At 45.5% G+C, this 20,065-nt stretch overlaps 2 protein-coding genes and 1 pseudogene across 2 annotated transcripts; 2 read left to right on the top strand and 1 right to left on the bottom strand.

Annotated features, from left to right (window-relative positions):
• Nucleotides 1-1,461: 1,461 nt before the first annotated feature.
• On the top strand, nt 1,462-7,518 carry LOC147309265 (dual specificity protein phosphatase CDC14AB-like). The gene is made up of 8 exons (XM_086273481.1): nt 1,462-1,524; nt 1,924-1,996; nt 2,617-2,847; nt 2,935-3,073; nt 4,065-4,311; nt 4,426-4,517; nt 5,619-5,750; nt 5,833-7,518. The coding sequence occupies exons 2-8, from the start codon at nt 1,942-1,944 to the stop codon at nt 5,879-5,881; spliced, it is 945 nt and encodes a 314-aa protein (XP_086129607.1). The 5' UTR covers nt 1,462-1,524; nt 1,924-1,941; the 3' UTR covers nt 5,882-7,518.
• A 3,256-nt stretch (nt 7,519-10,774) lies between these two features.
• Nucleotides 10,775-12,332, bottom strand: LOC147309264 (uncharacterized; annotated as a pseudogene).
• A 362-nt stretch (nt 12,333-12,694) lies between these two features.
• On the top strand, nt 12,695-15,382 carry LOC147309263 (uncharacterized). The gene is made up of 2 exons (XM_086273478.1): nt 12,695-12,749; nt 13,353-15,382. Exon 2 carries the CDS (start codon nt 13,424-13,426, stop codon nt 15,365-15,367), a length of 1,944 nt encoding a protein of 647 aa, XP_086129604.1. The 5' UTR covers nt 12,695-12,749; nt 13,353-13,423; the 3' UTR covers nt 15,368-15,382.
• The last annotated feature ends 4,683 nt before the right edge of the window (nt 15,383-20,065 follow it).

Below are 20,065 nucleotides of genomic sequence, written 5' to 3'. Positions count from 1 at the left end.
GAGAGCAGATGAGCAGCAGGTGTGACCTAAAGGAGAAGGCAGGGGCAGAGAGAGACAAGGGGAGGGGCCAGAACGAAGGAGGAGGAGAGGGAGAAGACAACACCACGCCCACACACTCCCACAGCCTCCCAGGATGTAACAATCAGCTATGTACCACAGGCCTTCAAGCTAGCTGTAGTTAAACCTTTACTCAAAAAGCATCTCTAGACCCAGCAGTCTTAGCTAATTATAGGCCAATCTCCAACCTTCCTTTATATCAAACATCCTTGAAAGAGTAGTTGTCAAACAGCTAACAGATCATCTGCAGAGGTTTATTTGAAGAGTTTCAGTCAGGTTTCAGAGCTCATCACAGCACAGAAACAGCTTTAGTGAAGGTTACAAATGATCTTCTTATGGCCTCTGACAGTGGACTCATCTCTGTGCTTGTCCTGCTAGACCTCAGTGCAGCGTTCGATACTGTCGACCATAATATCCTATTAGAGCGATTAGAACATGCTGTAGGTATTACAGGTACTGTGCTGCAGTGGTTTGTATCATATCTATCTAATAGACTCCAGTTTGTGCATGTAAATGGAGAGTCCTCTTCACACACTGAGGTTAATTATGGAGTTCCACAGGGTTCAGTGCTAGGACCAATTCTGTTTACATTATACATGCTTCCCTTAGGCAGCATCATTAGAAGACATAGCATACATTTACACTGCTATGCAGATGACACCCAGCTCTATCTGTCCATGAAGCCAGATAACACACACCAATGAGTTAAACTGCAGGAATGTCTTAAAGACATAAAGACCTGGATGGCCGCTAACTTTCTGCTTCTTAATTCAGATCAAACTGAGGTTATTGTACTCGGCCCTGAAAAGCTTAGAAATATGGTATCTAAGCAGATTCTTACTCTGGATGGCATTACCTTGGCCTCCAGTAACGCTGTGAGGAACCTTGGAGTCATTTTTGACCAGGACATGTCCTTCAACGCACATATTAAACAAATATGTAAGACTGCGTTCTTCCATTTGTGCAACATCTCTAAAGTTAGAAATATCCTGTCTCAGAGTGACGCTGAAAAACTAGTTCATGCATTTATTACTTCCAGGCTGGACGACTGTAATTCATTATTATCAGGAAGTCCTAAAAACTCCCTGAAAAGCCTTCAGCAGTCAGTCAGATTGCCGCCCCTCCCTGAGCCTGGTTCTGGTGAACATGTGTTTCTGTTAAAAACGAGTGTTTCCTCCCCACTGTCACCAGTGTGCCTGCTCGTGGTCTGATTGTGTTTCCTCTGTAGGGTCTTTACGTACAATATTAACTGCCTGAGGTGACCGTTGTTGTGATTTGGTGCTAAGAAAAACTGAACTGAATCTGTGAAACCACTGCAGATCACTATAACACTAAACATTTCAGCCCTTTGGGGGGAGTTGTGCTTTTGTTGTGAAAATCTGTTCCTGCTCTTTTCCTCTGCAGGCATTACAACATGATTTCCTGGATTTTGAAAGGTTCAGTGCAGAAGAATATGAACATTATGAGGTAACAGACTGCAGAGACTGTGCTACAGGTCGATATCAATGCAAACAGGACCAGGATACAGGAAGAAATAACTAACGTACGCTTGTTATTCATCCAGTTTATTTGCAGTGCTGTTAGTAACACAGTCAGGGCCAACCAAGAGCTCGTACGATGTCCAGGCCTGCCTTGGTGCACGCTGTACTTCCTCAGTTTCTCAGTTAGATTGATCCATAGCTCACCCGTCCAAGTGATAGACAGCCAGTGAAGTAAAGGTCAACAAAACTGATTTCCAATGAAAGGTAAAAGCCCGTACGTGTTCATTACTGCAGTGGTGGTATAATTAAGGTGTTCTGGATCCATGTTTTAACTGATATGTGGCTAACCTCTATCACAGTCTTTCCTTTCTTTTTGTGCTTTTAGCGAGTTGAAAATGGAGATATGAACTGGATCGTTCCGGGCAAAGTTCTGGCGTTCAGTAGCCCTCATTCTCGTGGTGAGTCAGAATCTCTAAGCTAAAAGCTAAAAGCATGCCTCCAAACCAACACCAGTGCTCACGTTGCTGGGCTGACAGAAGGCCTGTGCAGCCCCTCAGTGCCTGCACGTCCTGAAGCAGCTGAGAAGAGCTAACCTTACCCTGCTGTCTTCTGACGGCGTGCATTGTTTCCTGCTTAGTGCTGTCGTGTTGTTACGGCTGGATTAGACGAGCCTGAACCCTGCAGTGGCTCGGGGTTTCCCATGATGCACTCATGCTTCTCCATCCCTCAGCTCTTTTTACTTTCTGTGTATTTACACCACTTTGCACGTAGTTATTATTCCCCTCTGGCTCTCGTCCATCTCTTGTCCTGTTGTCCTCCCCCCACCCCGACCACATGAGGCAGATTGCTCCCCCTCCCTCAGCCTGGTTCTTGTTAAAAGGGAGTTTTTCTTTCCCGCTGTCAGCAGGTGCTTGGGGCCGTCCGATCGTTGGGTTTTCTCTGTATTTAACGTCTTTACCTTACAACATAAATCAGCTGACACTACGTCATTGAATCTTATTTTACGTTCGCATTAAAAACAGACGCTCGCTGATTGAAACGTATGACGTAACTCAGCTGTTGTTGACTCTGTCTCCAGGTTATCCCCTCCACACACCCGAGGCATACTTCTCATACTTTTGCCAAAATGACATAACGACCGTGGTTCGTCTGAACAGGACGTTGTATGATGGCAGGCGGTTTGAGGATGCAGGATTTGAGCACCACGACCTCTTCTTCCTTGATGGGACCACGCCCTCTGACCTCATCGTCAGACGCTTTCTGCATGTGTGTGAAAGTACAGACGGGGCAGTGGCGGTGCACTGTAAAGGTAGGACTGCAAGTCTTTATGTTTAATTGATGTCATTTATTTCTTTTATCTTAACTTTGTCTCTTTAAACACTCCATCCATTTACAGCTGGATTAGGCCGCACGGGCACTCTGATTGGCTGCTACCTGATGAAGCACTTCCGGTTTACTGCAGCCGAGGCAATTGCTTGGATCAGAGTCTGCAGACCTGGATCTATCATCGGTCCACAGCAAAACTTCTTAGAAGAGTGAGTTTGTGCCTCAGCTGTGACCGCTCAAACCAAACGGCCCACTTTCCGTGACTCCAAAGGTCTCGGTCGGAGACAATCATTAAGCTGTAGTCCGTTCATGAAAGTACAGGAGTAATGCTGTGCACACAGACACGTCTGCAACACTTCATTAGGATAATATCACAAAACACAAGCAGACGGCAGCTTCACCTCCAAGGTGCACGGAGAAGACAAAGATCTGACGAGGTGAAGACTCCAGTCACAGAGTATCAGGGAACCATAACGTGTTAGTGGCCTTCATCAGGGTCATTGCGTTTGTGAAGGTGTGATTGGTCCACTTGGATCTTTTTCTGTTTCCAGTCTTTTTTATTTAAACACAAACTGTTTGACATTTTGCAATGACCCAAAAGGCGTTGGCCACTGAGTACAGCTGTTCTCTAATACTTCGAGTGTCGCTGGAGTCTTCACACAAAGCACAAGTAGATCAGGAAGGGTTTGAGGGGTCACCTTGGCCTTCAACGTCGGCAGATCTCAGTCTCATCGAGCATCTGTGAGATGTGCTGGACAAACAAGGCCCGTCTGTCCTTAGGCTGTGGCATCTATTGCTGTTAGCACACAGGATGTTTCTCCATGCTGAGGTCATGGTTGGAGCATGCTGGAAATGTTAGAAGAGAAGCAAAAGGTGGAGGTCAGGGTGGGGCATTCCCCAGGGTGCCCATGTGCAGCTGGTGGTGACTGCAGCAGTGGGAAACTGGTGGATGATGAATCGAATCGAATTAAAAGAAGCCTGAAACTGTGATACTGCTGCAGACTGCAGTCACAGTGTGCAGCTGGTTTCTCTCCTCAGCTCTGGACGCACACTTCCTCCTTACGCCACAGTAGCGCTCTGTTGCTAATGGCTACTAGCTTTGTGTGTCTACTTACACGCTAAACCAGGATGTTGAATGTTGTACCTGCTAAACGTGATATCACAGTCAGTTTGTGGCGTGTGTTTGATGTTTGTGTGCAGGAAGCAGCACAGTTTGTGGGTTCAGGGTGACGTGCATCGGTCTAAACAGAAGCTGGTCCAACAGAGACTGAGTCGGCAGCAGCAGCTGCAGCAGCAGCAGCAGCTGCAGCTGCAGCAGCAGCAGCTGCAGCAGCACCGCTCTGACTCTGTGCAGGGAGGCAAACAGGAGGCAGTGTCCTCGCTGCTTTCCAGCATGGATGACCTGTCAATCAACACCGTGCTCTGCAAGTCATATAGCTTGGATGAGGTCAGCGGTGTGACTTCATAGCACCTTTTCTTAATGGTTACTGCAGAATTCAAACAGGCTACTGAGTTCCGATCACAATGTTGTGTTTTCATGCTGCTAATTGTGTCTGTGCAGAATAACTGCAAAGAAGTCAGTCTGACACAGGGAGACGAACTGAGAGCACTGAAGGGAAAACGCCCACCGAGATCAGCGTCATCCTGCTCAAGGTACCAACATCTGTAATGTAATTAATGATAGATGGTTATTGTGGTCAGTGCAAGAGACACGTAGAGAATTAGCTCAAACGCTGGAAACAAAGTTTCTATTAACAAGGAGAGATAATAGACACCAATATGTTTTTGTGGATGTCAGAAAGTACGTAAGTGACTGTTGTCGAATGCTACAAAGAACGCACGCTTTGTTTGCACGCTGTCTAACAGGCAGACCGGACTGCATGAAATCCTGCTGTGTTCTCATCTGTGCAGCGTGAATGTTGTGTGTAACCTGCTCGAGCTCATGTGTCCTTCTTTGTTCTTCGGTTAAACTGAAACCTAAATGCAACAGGAGAAGTTGTTGTCTTTTGGCGACTTTAGTTATGAGTGAGATTAAGGTTCTGGAGGTTGTCAGAGTATTCCTTCTACTGCCTGACGGTGTCCTCAGCTGGAGCCAGCAGGCCTCCATCTTTACTGTACACCGTGTTGGTGGAGCACCACTTCCCCTCCTGACGCTTTGCCAGAATCGCTCCTCCTACGCCCAAGTTTTTGCTGCAGCCGCGGCCTGAGCTGCGTTTCGATTGGCCTGCCCGCTGCCTCTGCTCTCCATCCTTGGCTGCAGCCAGACACACAATCGGTAGATAATACCTCTGCTCACTACAGTTTTTGTTTGGGTCCCTGAATCCACGGCACAAATATAGCAGATATATAAGAAGCTGCCATAGTTCAAGAAACATCTTATAAAAAGTAAATAGTTACAAATCGGGGATATGAGAGCTGCGGCAAAAAGAAACCAAAGGACGACCACGAACCAAACTCACGACGTGCCTCCGGCTTCTCCTGTAAACTAACATCACCAAACTGCTAACCTGACACAACCAAGAGCTGGGCTTCCACGGAGGTTAAATCAGGTACCTCCCACACGTCGAAGCGTGTTTGTATCTCGTCTCTTGTACAGAGTGTGAGTGCAGATGTTGATTCCTGCAGTGAGCGTAGAAATCAGAAGGATTTTTGGAGAAGTTGTTCGTTGTGCTTGTTTCTGTGAAGGATCAAGTTTTATTTGCTCTTGGATCACACACACACACAAATATGAGGTGTTCTTGTTTTCTGTGTCAGGTTAAACCTGTCCAAGACTTCACACCGCTCCATCCTCCCTCCCCCGAAGCCCTCCAAAGTCCACCTCACCCCTTCTTCTACTAAGACGCTGAGACGAAGTTCCTCTACCACCACTGCTCCGCAGATCAGGAGGTTGGTGTCTGTGCTTTTGTCCTTACTAGAAGCACATTATAATAAAACCAATGTAAAATGTGATGTGCTGATGTCTCCACAGTCCCTTCAGCCTCACGTTGTTCAGCACCAGGCCAGCACTGATTCACTGACTTCACACTTGGGACGTTCTGGTCATGAATCAGCCCAGCTGATGATGGACTCGCTGGAGACTGCATCAGCTCTCTTGCACGTTTAACCCTAGAACACTATCGCTATAAATAGTAACACAATCGCTAATGCCGGGTGATTTTTACCCGATATAATATAACCAATAAAAAGTAATCAAATATATCAAAATATGACAACACATGACAAATTAGAGTGGTCTTCTTTTACTTTCAACTGTGCCATGTCTAACAAAATGAAAGAAAAACCCTCCTAAAACAAAAGAATGACTCTGGAAAGCTGGTCTTTGGTCCACCCATTCCTGGGACATTTGAGACTTCCCTGGTGAAGGCACAGGCTCCTCGACACGCAAACAGCTGCAGGAGAGAGAAATCATGTAAATGTATTTGCTCGGGTGTAAATCACCCAGCGATAGCGTTCTCGGGTTAATAGGCTGTAAATGCTTTTTTAGCCCCAATAACTACTTTTCGTTTCGACAGAGCCAACAGTTTGTCACCACTTTAACTGGTCACGTGGCCCATTCTGTGATAACAGGGCCGACACCATAAATCATCACGTCTCTTGGGTATAGCAGGCAGGTAACTGTGAAAAACTGCGGCTGCATATTGCAGATATAACATCTGCTGGATGCTGAATGCCCCGCTGTCACAATCATTTTGCTGGAAGCAAAGGACACGTGCAGGTGGAAACACCAAACAACGCTTACAGGGGAGGTCGTGGCCCGAGGACTGAGTCAGACCATCGCCAAGAGCAGTCTGGGTGCTTCTGATAAACGGCTGCTGCCATTTGTCCATCCGAAGTTCAGAACCACAGGATGTAGACGGCCTGAAGCAACGTCTTGGTTGCGGAAACACAGACCTTTAGAAGTCGTACCAAAATCCACGCCTTAAACTTTGGCAGATCACATGATGGACCTAGCTTATTTGGCACGTTGTTGTAATGTTGTCTCCTCGTTTTCAGTACTTTAGTAACCAGGTTGGGTCAGAGAACCATAGCAAACCACATCTTTTGTAAGAGATTGGTGCACATTGTTCAAGAATTAACAACTGGACGCAAAATTGTCTTGCAAGACCAAGAGTGACACACTGCTTCTGCTACAGATGTTATTTATATTCTCCCAGATTTCATCGATAAAGTATGACAAACTTATATTTGTTGGTCTGTTAATGTTCTAATGATGCAGAGCGAGGGACACAAAGCCACGACGTGCTTATAATGCACTGTGAAAGCCTCTGAGCACACATGCTGGCAATGAAAGAGGAAATCAGTAAAATGAAGACAGAGATTCTGATGTTTCACGTCAGACTGAACACGGCACGCACACTTTATTTCACAGGTCATTCACATTCATGCACTGGATTTGTCAACAGGACTTTATCATACATAAAGCAAACTCACTATGTTCAGCTTTGCACTATTTCTTTCTTGCAGTAAAATTCTTAACATGCAAATGATGTTCAGCTTTGAGCGTGTTGTTGCTGTCATGCTTTCCTGTATCTGACTGTGTGACAGCAGCTCAGATGTGCTGTCTGATTGGTAGTTTACTCCAAAGGAGGGAAACCAGCTAATGCTAGTGTGAAGTGCTAAAATCAACAATAAAGTCCAAGTAATGACGAGATAATGACTCATGCTTCTCTTTGTTATCATCACACTGTCATTGTGTCATAACCTTCACTGAAAGTCACCTGACACTGCTGTGGGACGCTGTGGGATGCTGTGGGATGCTGTGGGACGCTGTGGGATGCTGTGGGACGCTGTGGGATGCTGTGGGACGCCGTGGGACGCTGTGGGATGCTGTGGGACGCCGTGGGACGCTGTGGGATGCTGTGGGACGCTGTGGGACGCTGTGGGACGCTGTGGGACGCCGTGGGATGCTGTGGGATGCTGTGGGACGCTGTGGGATGCTGTGGGACGCTGTGGGATGCTGTGGGATGCTGTGGGACGCTGTGGGACGCTGTGGGATGCTGTGGGACGCTGTGGGACGCTGTGGGATGCTGTGGGACGCTGTGGGACGCTGTGGGATGCTGTGGGATGCTGTGGGACGCTGTGGGATGCTGTGGGATGCTGTGGGACGCTGTGGGATGCTGTGGGACGCTGTGGGAAGCTGTGGGACGCTGTGGGATGCTGTGGGATGCCGTGGGACGCTGTGGGATGCTGTGGGACGCTGTGGGAAGCTGTGGGACGCTGTGGGATGCTGTGGGATGCCGTGGGACGCTGTGGGATGCTGTGGGACGCTGTGGGAAGCTGTGGGACGCTGTGGGATGCTGTGGGATGCCGTGGGACGCTGTGGGATGCTGTGGGATGCTGTGGGACACTGTGGGATACTGTGGGATGCTGTGGGATGCTGTGGGATGCTGTGGGATGCTGTGGGACGCTGAGACTGTGGATTCCATGTGCTTGGTATCATTTGGGGAATTTAATGACCAAAACATCAGAAATAACTGAGGCGACTCTATAAGGGAATCCCCTCTGTTGACACTGTACTGAGTCAAAAGTATAAGGAACTGAGCTACATGGATTACCTGCACATACACTGACCTACGTATATGAAACAGTACTGTACCATATATGTATAACAGGGCCTCTTAAACTAAAATCCTGGCTGTATCCTTACTGTAGTTAAGTTAAATACGTCCTCTATAGTCTCCAAATCATTGTCTGGTTGGGACACTTATATTTGTTGGTCTGTTAATGTTCTAATGATGCAGAGCAGGGGACACACATATATATATATATATATATATATATATATATTTATATATATATATGTATATATATGAGTATATATGAGTATGCATTTGAAGTACACTTCAAATTGGGACAGCCGTCGTCGCGTGGCGGTGACGTAATCGCACTTAAAATGTGTACTTCAAGCGTGCAGACCCTGAATTGGGACACAGCCTCAGTGTTTCAGTCATAAAAACACTTCCTGTCTCCGCGGGGGCCCATCACGTATAGGTGTAACGGAGAAACAGCCAATCAAATCGCAGCTTTTCAGGCATTGGAAAAAAAAGATTGTTTTTTACACTGAACTGTCTGAGCGCGGGTTCGAGTCCTGGTTGGGACAAAGGTTGTGTTACATTATCAAAAGTTAAACACCATTTTCAATCTACTTATTGTGGATAACATTTATTTTTTAATTTTTAGTTCATTATCATTTTATTTATATTATATAGTGTTATGGCCTGTGGAGCAATTTTTCTGCACCTATACTGTCACAAAGTGCATAACTCAGACTAAACTGTATCATCACAGTCTTGAGATGATACATAGCAGACATATAGTCTACAATTATGGAGACATCCAACTTTTAATACAAAGACTAAAGCTAAAACTAATACAGATACATTCTGATGACATAGAACATGAAGCTTATACATAATTTCAATAAGGCATGTCTGTGATAAATCATCTGTCTGCTTCCTGGTGGCTGTTAGTTTATGTCTATTCATTTTCCAGCACAAACTCAGTACTGACATCGTTGCTTTATTCCAGTCATGCTCTTGCCAGCCTCCACTCTGCATGCTTTAAATCGGTTGCTCTTCTGCATTTCAGATCTGCAGCCATGCAGCCCGCCTCCTCTCCTTTCTCCTCTTCACCGTGGTCACTCAGAGCCCTGTCCCAGCCTCCATCTTCATCTTCATTACTATCAGCATGTTGACTCTGGGGTGGTGGTTGTGCAACATCCTGTCACTGCTGGGATTCTTTCTGCTATGATGGCTCATAACTGCCAAACAGTTACATTTATTTCTGTATCTCAATAAATCATGTTGAGTTTTTCCACGTGATCTCTCCTTATTGAATTACTTTTGTAGATAAGCTTCAAGCTAGCAAGCAACAATACCTACATCAAATATATTATCACCAGAAGTGAGAAAGTGTCTGCAGCTCCAGCTGTGCTGCATGTATTAAAGATAACGTCAGACATTGTGTGGGGGTCATGTCTGACACAGGCTGTACAGTCACACAGATAAAAGACAGCAGTCATGTTTCTAATAATATAAATGAAAACAGAAAGATTATGAAGATAAAAGCTGTGAGACTGCTCTAGGATGACTTGTTATCATTACATGAAGTGATTTAGAAATAATATGTAAGCTTTCAGGGCAGCGCTCACAACTTATTTAAACTGATTACCTGATGGGGAGCACACACAGATATAGAAACATATAGGTGAACTCTAAGAAGAAAACTGTGTTGATATTTTTGCAGAAAACTATTTATTTACACTTTTATATTTACAATCAGTTTATATTTATAGAAACAAAAGAAACATTCACAACTAGAACAAAACTGTCTTATATACAAAATCAACTGTTTCTCCCTTATTTACTGTTTTCTTCCACCATACAGCCAGCATACAACCATGCTATTAGAGGAACATCACTGGAACGTGGCCAGAACACACAAAAACAAGAACAAGACAATATATAAAAGTTCAAGTTCAGGCTCAGCTTTGCAGAGAAAACAATTGTACTCCAGTTCTGAAACTGTCAGGGTCCTGGGACTGGGCGACCCAGGATCCCTGAGCAGTTATGTATTATATTATTATTATTATTATTATTATATGTATTTTGGTATTGCTGCTGCTCTCCTCCATGATTGTAGATGTGAGTGTGTGTGTTTATGTCTGTGGGGATGCCTGGAGGATGGAGCTCAGCCACCTGCAGGCCTGAGGGGTGTGGCCCTGCGGAAGGACTGGCCACACCCGAAGCCACACACCTGCCGCTGATCAGGGCTCGTCGGGGGAGCTACTTAGGAGAGTCTTGGAGCTCCCACCGACGCGGGATCATTGCATGAGACTCCACGTTAGTCACCCTGTCTAAGTTTAGTCAGAAAGTGTATGCCTGCCATTTCTGAGTGTCCTGACAGCTGCGCTATTGTTTCCCGCAGGAAGAGTGTGGAAGGCACGGAGAGCAGCGAGCACCGGGGGGTGCTGACACGGGAGCAGAGAGCACACGGACTATTCACGGGAGACACGACACGGGAGTCTGGGAGAACACGGGGATTTATTGTTACGTTGTTTTCACTCTGTAAATAAACACTGTACATAGAGCACCGCGCCTGGGTCCTCCTTCCCCACTCCTTCCACGGTGTGCCATGCCATACCGTGACAGAAACCTTTCATTTGAAACCCTGTTTGCTCCTGAAGATCCTCTGGGTGTGGACCCTGCTGCTGCTGCCACAGTGACTAGTTATGCAGAGACAGAGGCATATGAGACAGAAACAGACTTAGCCATTATCACGTCTGACATGTAGTAATAACGCAGTACTTACAGCTCTGCATGTGTACTTTTACAGGTGAGATGCTCGGCATTGTGTCCTCCAGGTTTTCATCCTCATCCATCCCTGTGATGGAGGCAACAATTAGACAAATATGTACTGAATTTATATTTCATGTCAACAATGTTATTAAAATATTATTAAAACAACTTACCAAGAGGTTGTTTAGTTGGGGCGTTTGTAGTAGCAGGCGCAGACTGCTACTTCTTCCGCAGGCACTGCTGCAGCTCATGCAGCCGTGTTCCTTGACTGCAGCTCTTCCTCATGATAAGGTCTGCATAGCCGTCACCTCTGCCGTCCCAAATCTCCTTCCAGGTGCTCTTGGCTCGTGAGCCAAAGCCAACCAGCTGATCATCCTCAGAGGCTTCTGCAGCAACACTTACTCTGCTGGTCTCGTAGCTCAGAAGAGTTTTTATCTCTGCAAAGCTGAGGGCTTACTGTACAAATGAATGCAAGCTCTCCTTGCCATGCCCTTCTTCCACAGAGGTCCCTGCAGCCTCTTGCTTCTGGAGATCTTTGATCAGGTACATGGTGTCCCCGACATCATTCTCCAGAAGCCACCGGAAAGATTTCCCTTTATATTTTCCAAACTGCAGGATGTACTCTCCCTGCACTTCCTTCATGTCAGAGGCATCCCCTCCTCTCTGATAGATGACAGTCAGAGCATCGTCCTCCCTCACAGGTGCAGACTTGTCCTGAAGCTTGGGGTCATTTTTAATCCTTCGAGCTTCTTTTGACGAGTCCTGGAGAAGGTATCCAAGTGGCCCCTTGTGGAACGCCACAGAGATTTTCCCTGGATATGGCGCAACTTTCTTCTGCATCTTGACATGCAGTGAAAAAATAAACAATTATATTAAACAAAATTGATTCCAAACACAAACAAAGACATTCCAGGTTATAATCTTGCTGCTGGGTTTAGACAGCAGGATGCAGGAGAACAATAATGAGACACAATTTGAAAGAACATTGACAACATTTGTGATAAAAGTGTTTTTTACTCCAGGTATAACAAACTGTTCTGTCTGTAAATAAAAACCTTTCATGGTTGAATGATTATTGGCATATCTGCAAAATTTGTGGTAACTGCTTAGTAGTCATGGCACATAAGAATTGCTGGTAGATTCCCGCGCGGGAGCCTGGGATTGTTTAGCTAAACGGCCTAAACCGTTTCTCTATGGTAGTGCTAAACTACGGTGGCCCCTAGAGACAAAGCACGTACAAACTCAAAAACACATGCAAACTCAAAAACACATCGTTAGCTTCATAGCATAAGTGCCTAAGTCATTTTTTGGTCAAATTGAGATTTTTGCCTAACTTTACTCCCCTACCACTGCTGCATCATCCTGTCCGTCTGCCTATGTCATTGGCCAATCGCAACACTCATAAGAGTCAAAGAACATACTTGCCTAAGTCATTCATTTGACTTAGGCAGTTTTACCATTGGACTTAGGCAGTTTTGCTACAATCAATTTGACTTAGGCAGTTTTGATGTATGCAAAATGGCTGATAAGAAGAAGAGGTTGACCGCAAGTGAAGCCCTTGCTCTTCTTTTTGATTCATTTACATCTGGTAAAAGTTCATATTTTTTTAGTTTTTTGGTCACTAAATGTATTTTCATTCAATCAAAGAGGTTATGACCATGTTAAAAGATTACTTTTTTGTTGCAAACAAAGTATGATGGCTAGCTAACATTAGCGTTAGTAGTGTAGCATTAGCATAGTAATGTAGTACAAGCTAGCAGCTAGCTAACAGCAGCATGCTACCAGAGTAAATCTTTGGCAATTTCAAAGGCAATTTGAGCATTTTCAGCAAGTTTGCAAATTATATTATGTTTCAAACATTTGCTTTTTATTAGGAGGAGAGTCTAAGGACGGGGGACGCCCTGGGTTCATTGTTAATTGTTAAATTGGACTTTATATTGACTGTGTTCAAATGACTGATACTGGTTGAACTCTATTGCCAGTAATATTCATGTAGCCCTTTGAGGCGACTGTTGTTGTGATTTTGGGCTATACAAAAATAAATTGATTTGATTTGATATTAATAGTACAAATTGATTTTTTTTTTTTTTTACATAGCAGACATTTTGACTACACAAGTAGATTTAGATGTCATCTTGATTTACCATTTTAAGATACTCCAACAGCATTTTATTTTCTGTTGTATCATCAGGAAAGGAAGTTGATGTGAACTTAGAGGAGTTGGTGGATATAGATGAGGGAGAAGGAGGAAATTATGTTGATATGGGGCAACAGACTGATAAGCAGCCAGAGGAAGGAGAGGAAGATGAAGGAGAGGAAAAGAAAGGGGAAGGAGAGGAAGATGAAGGAGAAGAAAAGGAAGGGGAAGGAGAGGAAAAGGAAGGAGAAGGAGAGGAAGATGAAGGAGAGGAAAAGAAAGGGGAAGGAGACGAAGATGAAGGGGAGGAAGAGGAAGGAGGGGAGGTGGAAGCAGAGGAAGAGGAAGCCAGTCCAACCCCCAGCACTTCTGCTGTTCGTCACAAGCGTCCACTGCCCCATACGTGGAAGAAAAATGTCATCAAAGAAAAGCGTCTGAAGGGAGAGAATTACAAGAATACAATGGGACAGGAGAGACCACCAAAGGCCATGGGCCCACCATGCACATCACAGCACTGCTTCAAGTCAACGAAAAGAAGTTGTGAGCTACTGACTGAAGTTGAGAGAAGAGGAATCTTCAACAATTTCTGGTCCATGCCTTCCTGGGAGACACGCAAGGTGTATATCCAGACTGTTGTTGAAAATGTGCCCATAAAACAGAAGAAAGGTGGTGTTGATTCAAGGAGAACAACATCTCTGCTATACCACCTGCAACTCTCAGATAGATGCAAAATACCTGTGTGCAAAAATCTTTTCTGTTCCACACTTGGTATTGCCCTGAGAACCATTGGATCATGGTTAACTGCAGGCATGAAACCCAACACTCATACCCAGCCCAACCCCAAGATCAACAAGACTGGTCCTCATATGCCAATATCAGATGGAGACCAGGCCTTCCTGAAAGAGTGGCTCTCTGGAATACCTACAGTCCCATCCCATTACTGCCACCAGGTTCCCTCTTATCAGAACAAGAAGTTCCTGGAGCCAGGAACAGTTTTGAGAGAGCTTCACAAGGAATACCAGAATGCTGCCAATGAGAATGGAAAGCGTGCTGTGAGTGAGACATACTTTCGGAAGGTTTTTGGAGAGCAGGATTACTCTGTGTTCATTCCAAAAAAAGACCAATGTGACATCTGTGTAAGCGCCAAGGTAGGAAATACAGATGAGGATGCTCTTGCTACACACTTGAGATTGAAGAGTCAGGCTCAAGCTGAAAAGGCTGCAGACAAAAATGAATCCAGTGACACACTTTCAGTGTGGACAATGGACCTTCAACGCGTTCTTCTTTGCCCCCAGACAAAAGCAAGTACAATGTACTACAAAACTAAATTACAGATGCACAACTTTACCTGCTTCAACATGAACAACAGAGATGGGTACTGTTATGCTTGGGAAGAACATGAAGGCTCCCTCAGCAGTGAGGTTTTTGCACATCTGCAGTCCAACCACTTTGAGTCTGTCCTACAGGCCAACAGAAACATTGAGAAAGTCATTGTCTGGAGTGATGGCTGCGGGTATCAGAACCGGTGTGCTACCATCAGCAACGCCTACCTTTACCTGGCCATGAAGCATGGTGTCAGCATTGAGCAGAAATTTCTAGTTGCAGGCCACACACAGATGGAGTGTGACTCCATGCACAGTCTAATTGAACGGCGCATTGTGCAAGACGTTTACACTCCACGAGATTACGTTGTCATCTTTGAGGCTGCACGCATTAATCCATCCCCATACAGGGTGACTCAACTATACCACAATGACTTCATGAAGTTATCTGGCACCTATGTCACCAATATTCGACCCGGCAAAAAAGTTGGGGACCCCACAGTCCATGACCTCCGGGCTTTGCAGTACTTGACTGATGGACGGATCAGGTACAAGCTGGATTTTGAATCTGACTGGGAAGACCTGCCTCGGCGCATCAGCATACCCGACAACAAGCCATTCAAGTGGATCCCACTCTTTCCTGCTCAGTTGCCCATCACCCTGAGGAAATACAGTGACTTACAGTCAATGAAAAATGTACTACCAAGAGTGGCCCACAAGTACTATGATGATCTTCCTCATCAGTAGTATACATAGCCTACCAAATAGTACACACACACACACGCACGCACACACACACACACACACACACACACACACACACGCACACACACACACCCGCACACGAAGAGAAAGAGAGAGAAGAGAGAGACAAACACACACAGACAGATACAAACACACATAGACACACGCACACCTCTTTTATGAGCCTACAGGCCTCCTCTGCAAATTAATGGGTGGGTGAGGTGAAGTGAGTAAGTCTCCTTACTCTAGCTGCCATTTTGTGATTAAAATTGAAAAGTTACAGTGTGTTATGGTTACATTATAGTATGTCATGTTCATTTTATAGTTTGAAGAAAAACTGCCTAAGTCATAGGCATAATCTGCCTAAGTCACTTTTATTAGACAAAAGAAATGATGTTGGGTTTTGTTCTTTTTCCATACTTTTCCTCACATATACTTAAATGTTCTGTGAAAATATCAATTAAAAATATGCATGTGATATTTAGAAAATTAGTTTTTTCTTGTTTTCCGAAAACACAAAAAAATGACTTAGGCAATTATGCTATCAAGCTAACGACATGCAAATTCAAAAACACAACGGAAGTGCTCCAGGACGCTAGGGGCAGTGTTGAGCTCTATTTGCAAAATAAACGGCAAGTTTGTCTGTATGGGACGGTCTAAAGATTTAAGATGGCGGCGCGCATAGACGCAGCGGCCCGGAGCTCCTACACTTTTGCACTTTTGGTGGTACTGTGTATTATTTCACACAGTCTGGGGTTACTTCAATACAACAGAGATGATCTACTACAACTAAGCCGTGGAGATCTTCAACTAACATCCGAGTATCTCATCCCCCCGGAGATCGTTAAGCAACCCCCGGGGCTACCCGCAACAGCAAGCCGCAGGAGGAGACGTTGCGAGCGGAGGCAGAAGAGAGGCAAGCGGGGAGGCCTGTGGGCACGGCTAAAGACTAGTCCGTTTAAACCACCACTCCCGATCATATTCCTCTCCAACGCCCGTTCAATCCGTTACAAACTGGATGAAATACGACTGCAGATCGCCACTCGACGGACTTTTAATAACTGTTCGTGCATGATTTTCACTGAAACCTGGCTGGACAGCGCCATTCCCGATGCGGCTATCGATCTAGCAGGCCGCACCGCCTATCGAGCCGACAGGTCTGCGGACTCGGGTAAGAAGACCGGCGGGGGGCTGTGCATCTATATTAACAACCTTTGGTGCACGAACGTCACGGTAACGGAAAAACTGTGCAGTACAGAGGTAGAACTGTTGGTGTTAAAGTGCCGTCCATTCTATCTCCCTCGGGAATTTTCTGCCGTTTACATCTGCGCTGTTTACATTCCACCAGATGCTAATGCTAAGCTAGCGTTAGCACAATTGAGCAGCAGCATCAATAACAGCCTGGTAGCACACCCGGACAGTGTCTTTATTGCGGCTGGGGATTTTAACCACGCGGACCTGAAATCTGTACTTCACAATTTCCACCGTAATGTGAAGTGTGCTACCAGAGGAGATAGAACGTTGGACCAGGTGTACACCAACATGGCGAATGCGTACAGAGCCCAGGCTTATCCCCACCTGGGTCTGTCAGACCATCTCTCCCTTCTGCTACACCCAATATACACACAAAAGATCAAGAGCACTGGGATTACAACCAAAACCGTGAGAACATGGCCGCAGGACGCTATTCCGATGCTTCAGGACTGTTTCCACTGCACAGACTGGGATGTATTCAAGGTGCAGGACACTGACAATCGTGTCGCATTGGACAGTTACACCTCCACTGTCTTGGACTACATCTGTTTCTGTGTGGACAATGTAACAACTTGGAAACGATTCCGTGTGTTCCCTAATAATCCACCCTGGATGACACACGGAGTTCAACAACTTATTCGAACAAGGAACAACGCTTTCAAATCCGGGGACCAGGAGGCATACAGTGCTGCCAGGGCCAACCTGAGAAGAGGCATCAAGACTGCCAAGCAGCAGCACAGGAGGCGTATCGAGGCCAGGTTTGAGAACAACACAAACCCAAGGCAGGTCTGGGAGGGCATCAGGGCTATCACGGACTACAAAAGAAGAACACCATCACCCTCAGCCGACAGTTCTACTCTGGCTGAGGATCTAAATCTCTTTTATGCCCGTTTTGACAGGGAGAACACCGACCCTGTCCTGTCCCCTCTCCCCTCAACCGACCCTGCTCCGGTCCTGAGCACTCATGAGCTGAGGCGTGTGTTCCGGAGCATTAACACCAGGAAGGCGGCCGGGCCGGATGGAGTGCTGGGCCGGGTGCTAAAAGACTGTGCTGCGGACCTGGCGGACGTCTTCACCTCTATATATAACACCTCGTTGTCCTGTTCACTGGTACCATCCTGTTTCAAAGCAGCAACCATCGTTCCCATCCCAAAACAGTCAAATGTCACATGTCTGAACGATTTCAGACCTGTGGCACTCACCCCCATTCCCGCCAAATGCCTGGAGAGACTGGTCATTAAACACATCAGAGCTGCTTTTCCACCATCCCTGGACTCGCACCAGTTTGCATACAGGGAGAACCGGTCAACCGAGGATGCGATCGCCACAGTGCTGCACACATTACTGAAGCACTTGGAACACAGGAACACCTATGCACGGCTCCTCTTTGTAGACTACAGCTCGGCTTTTAATACCATCCGGCCATACAAACTCCGTCCCAAACTCCACCAACTGGGACTTAACTCCTCTCTGTGCAACTGGATTGTGGACTTCCTCACTAACCGTAGACAGAGTGTCAGAGTGGGTAAGAACACCTCTTCCACCCTTGTGGTCAACACCGGTGCCCCTCAGGGGTGTGTCCTGAGCCCTCTGCTATACACTCTCTTCACCCATGACTGTATTTCCTCCTGCGCGTCCAATCTCATTGTTAAGTTTGCAGATGACACTACAGTGCTCGGACTTATATCCAACAATGATGAGACAAACTATAGGACAGAGGTGCAACAACTAGAGTCATGGTGCCACGACAATAACTTGGTCTTAAACACCAAAAAGACCAAGGAGATCATTGTAGATTTCCGGAAGAGGGGCCATAACAACCATCTGCCTCTCTTCATTGGCAGTGAGGCGGTGGAGAGGGTGAGCAGTTTTAAATTCTTGGGGGTAACTGTGACCGAGGACCTGTCCTGGGGCAACCATATCACCTCAGTTGTACGGAAGGCCCAACAGCGCCTCTACTACCTGAGGAGACTGCGGAGCGCACACATTCCCAGATCTCTGATGTTGAACTTCTACAACTGTGCCATCAGCAGCGTTCTGACGTATGGATTTCTAGTGTGGTTCCCCAGCTGCACCAAGGCCGATCAGCAAGCACTCCAGCGGGTGGTGAAAGAAGCTGGCAGAATTATTGGAACAAGTCTGCCAGAGATCAGTAATATCTTCCCCACTCGCTGTCTGAGGAGGGTGCACAGTATCCTGCGGGACCAACATCACCCTGCGCGCCACCTTTTCCATCTGCTGCCCTCAGGGAGAAGGTACAGGTCTATACAGGCCAGAACATCCAGACTGGCCAACAGCCTGTATCCACAGGCTGTGAGGCTCCTGAACTCTCTGCCCCCCTCTCACGGACAATAACCATATCCAACTTAATAGCAATGAACTGGTCTGCATTGGTGCATCATATCTTTATTCTCTTCCCCCTCCTGCCCCCCCCCCCCCCCCCCTCTTTCTTAAATAGATAACTATCATATCTGATATCATATCTCACAGTACAATAATATTGAATGGGTTGCATTGTTGTATTTTGTCATGTTTCTCAGGTCTTTGTCTGAATTTCTACGAACATTATTGCTAAGGATTGTCTTATTGCATTGGAGTCACACTGGGTTAAATATGTACACTTGGGTTTTAAGGGGTATTTATTATTTTCTTCTTTTTTTTGGGTTGTATGGAAGCCCCAAACGCAATTTCATTGTTCTTGACAATGACAATAAATAAATAAATACAAAATACTAAATACTAGTCTCCGTTGCGCTTCCCAGGTTGCCTAGCAACCATGATACTAACCGCTGGAAACGTGTCATACAACTTGGTTTGACAGAAATGAAGGAGAACATATTTTGTTCATTTGTTTCTACAAGAGCTTTGTGTGATTTGATAAGTATCTGAGGCTGAGACCACAGGACAGTAAAACATGATTTTTGGGCTTCATTTCTGTACTGAACAGTTATTTAAGATTAGTTAGTAAATAAGAATTAGCTAATGTTGTTCATGAGACTAAAGTCATCTCACTTTGGTAATGTAAATATAATATGGCCAATATTATAGTTATTATATTAGTCATTATTAGCTATTACAGCAGTGAACATGAACTCTGTGTCAAATACTGAGCTTCAGTACAGATTCAAGTTGCAGTTATTTACATGTCTTATCACCTTAAATCTTCACTCAAAGACAAGTATCTTTGACAGTGCATATATAGGTGTATCATATATAAGAGACAAATGTTGTTCCTTCAGTATGTTGGCATTACTAAATTTGGCTCAATGCTTACATACATGTGTAAAAAGAAAATGTACAAGCTGTGATAACTGTGTCTGATAAAATGAAGAGTAGACTGATATATGAAATATTCCTTTATTGGGTGAGAAAATCAGACCATGTCATAACTGCTGTAAGTCACACAGAATAGACATCAGAGCCTTAAACAGGCTGACTTCTGCTAAA

The sequence above is a fragment of the Aulonocara sp. 'chitande type north' Nkhata Bay genome, linkage group LG18, assembly GCF_057382095.1.
Source record: "Aulonocara sp. 'chitande type north' Nkhata Bay isolate Kocher_YH1m ecotype deep benthic linkage group LG18, A_spYH_male_GT1.1, whole genome shotgun sequence".
NCBI classification, from domain to species: Eukaryota; Metazoa; Chordata; class Actinopteri; order Cichliformes; family Cichlidae; genus Aulonocara; species Aulonocara sp. 'chitande type north' Nkhata Bay.
The sequence above is the reverse complement of the archived record's forward strand: the minus strand, read 5'-3'. Positions and strand labels throughout refer to the sequence as shown.

Excerpts from the sequence above, each read along its gene's own strand:
- LOC147309265 (XM_086273481.1), top strand. The coding sequence starts at position 1,942 with ATGAACTGGATCGTTCCGGGCAAAGTTCTGGCGTTCAGTAGCCCTCAT. Across the intron at positions 2,848-2,934 it reads AGTGGCGGTGCACTGTAAAG|CTGGATTAGGCCGCACGGGC; the intron begins GTAGGACTGCAA and ends ATCCATTTACAG. Across the intron at positions 4,312-4,425 it reads AGTCATATAGCTTGGATGAG|AATAACTGCAAAGAAGTCAG; the intron begins GTCAGCGGTGTG and ends GTGTCTGTGCAG.
- LOC147309263 (XM_086273478.1), top strand. The coding sequence starts at position 13,424 with ATGGGGCAACAGACTGATAAGCAGCCAGAGGAAGGAGAGGAAGATGAA.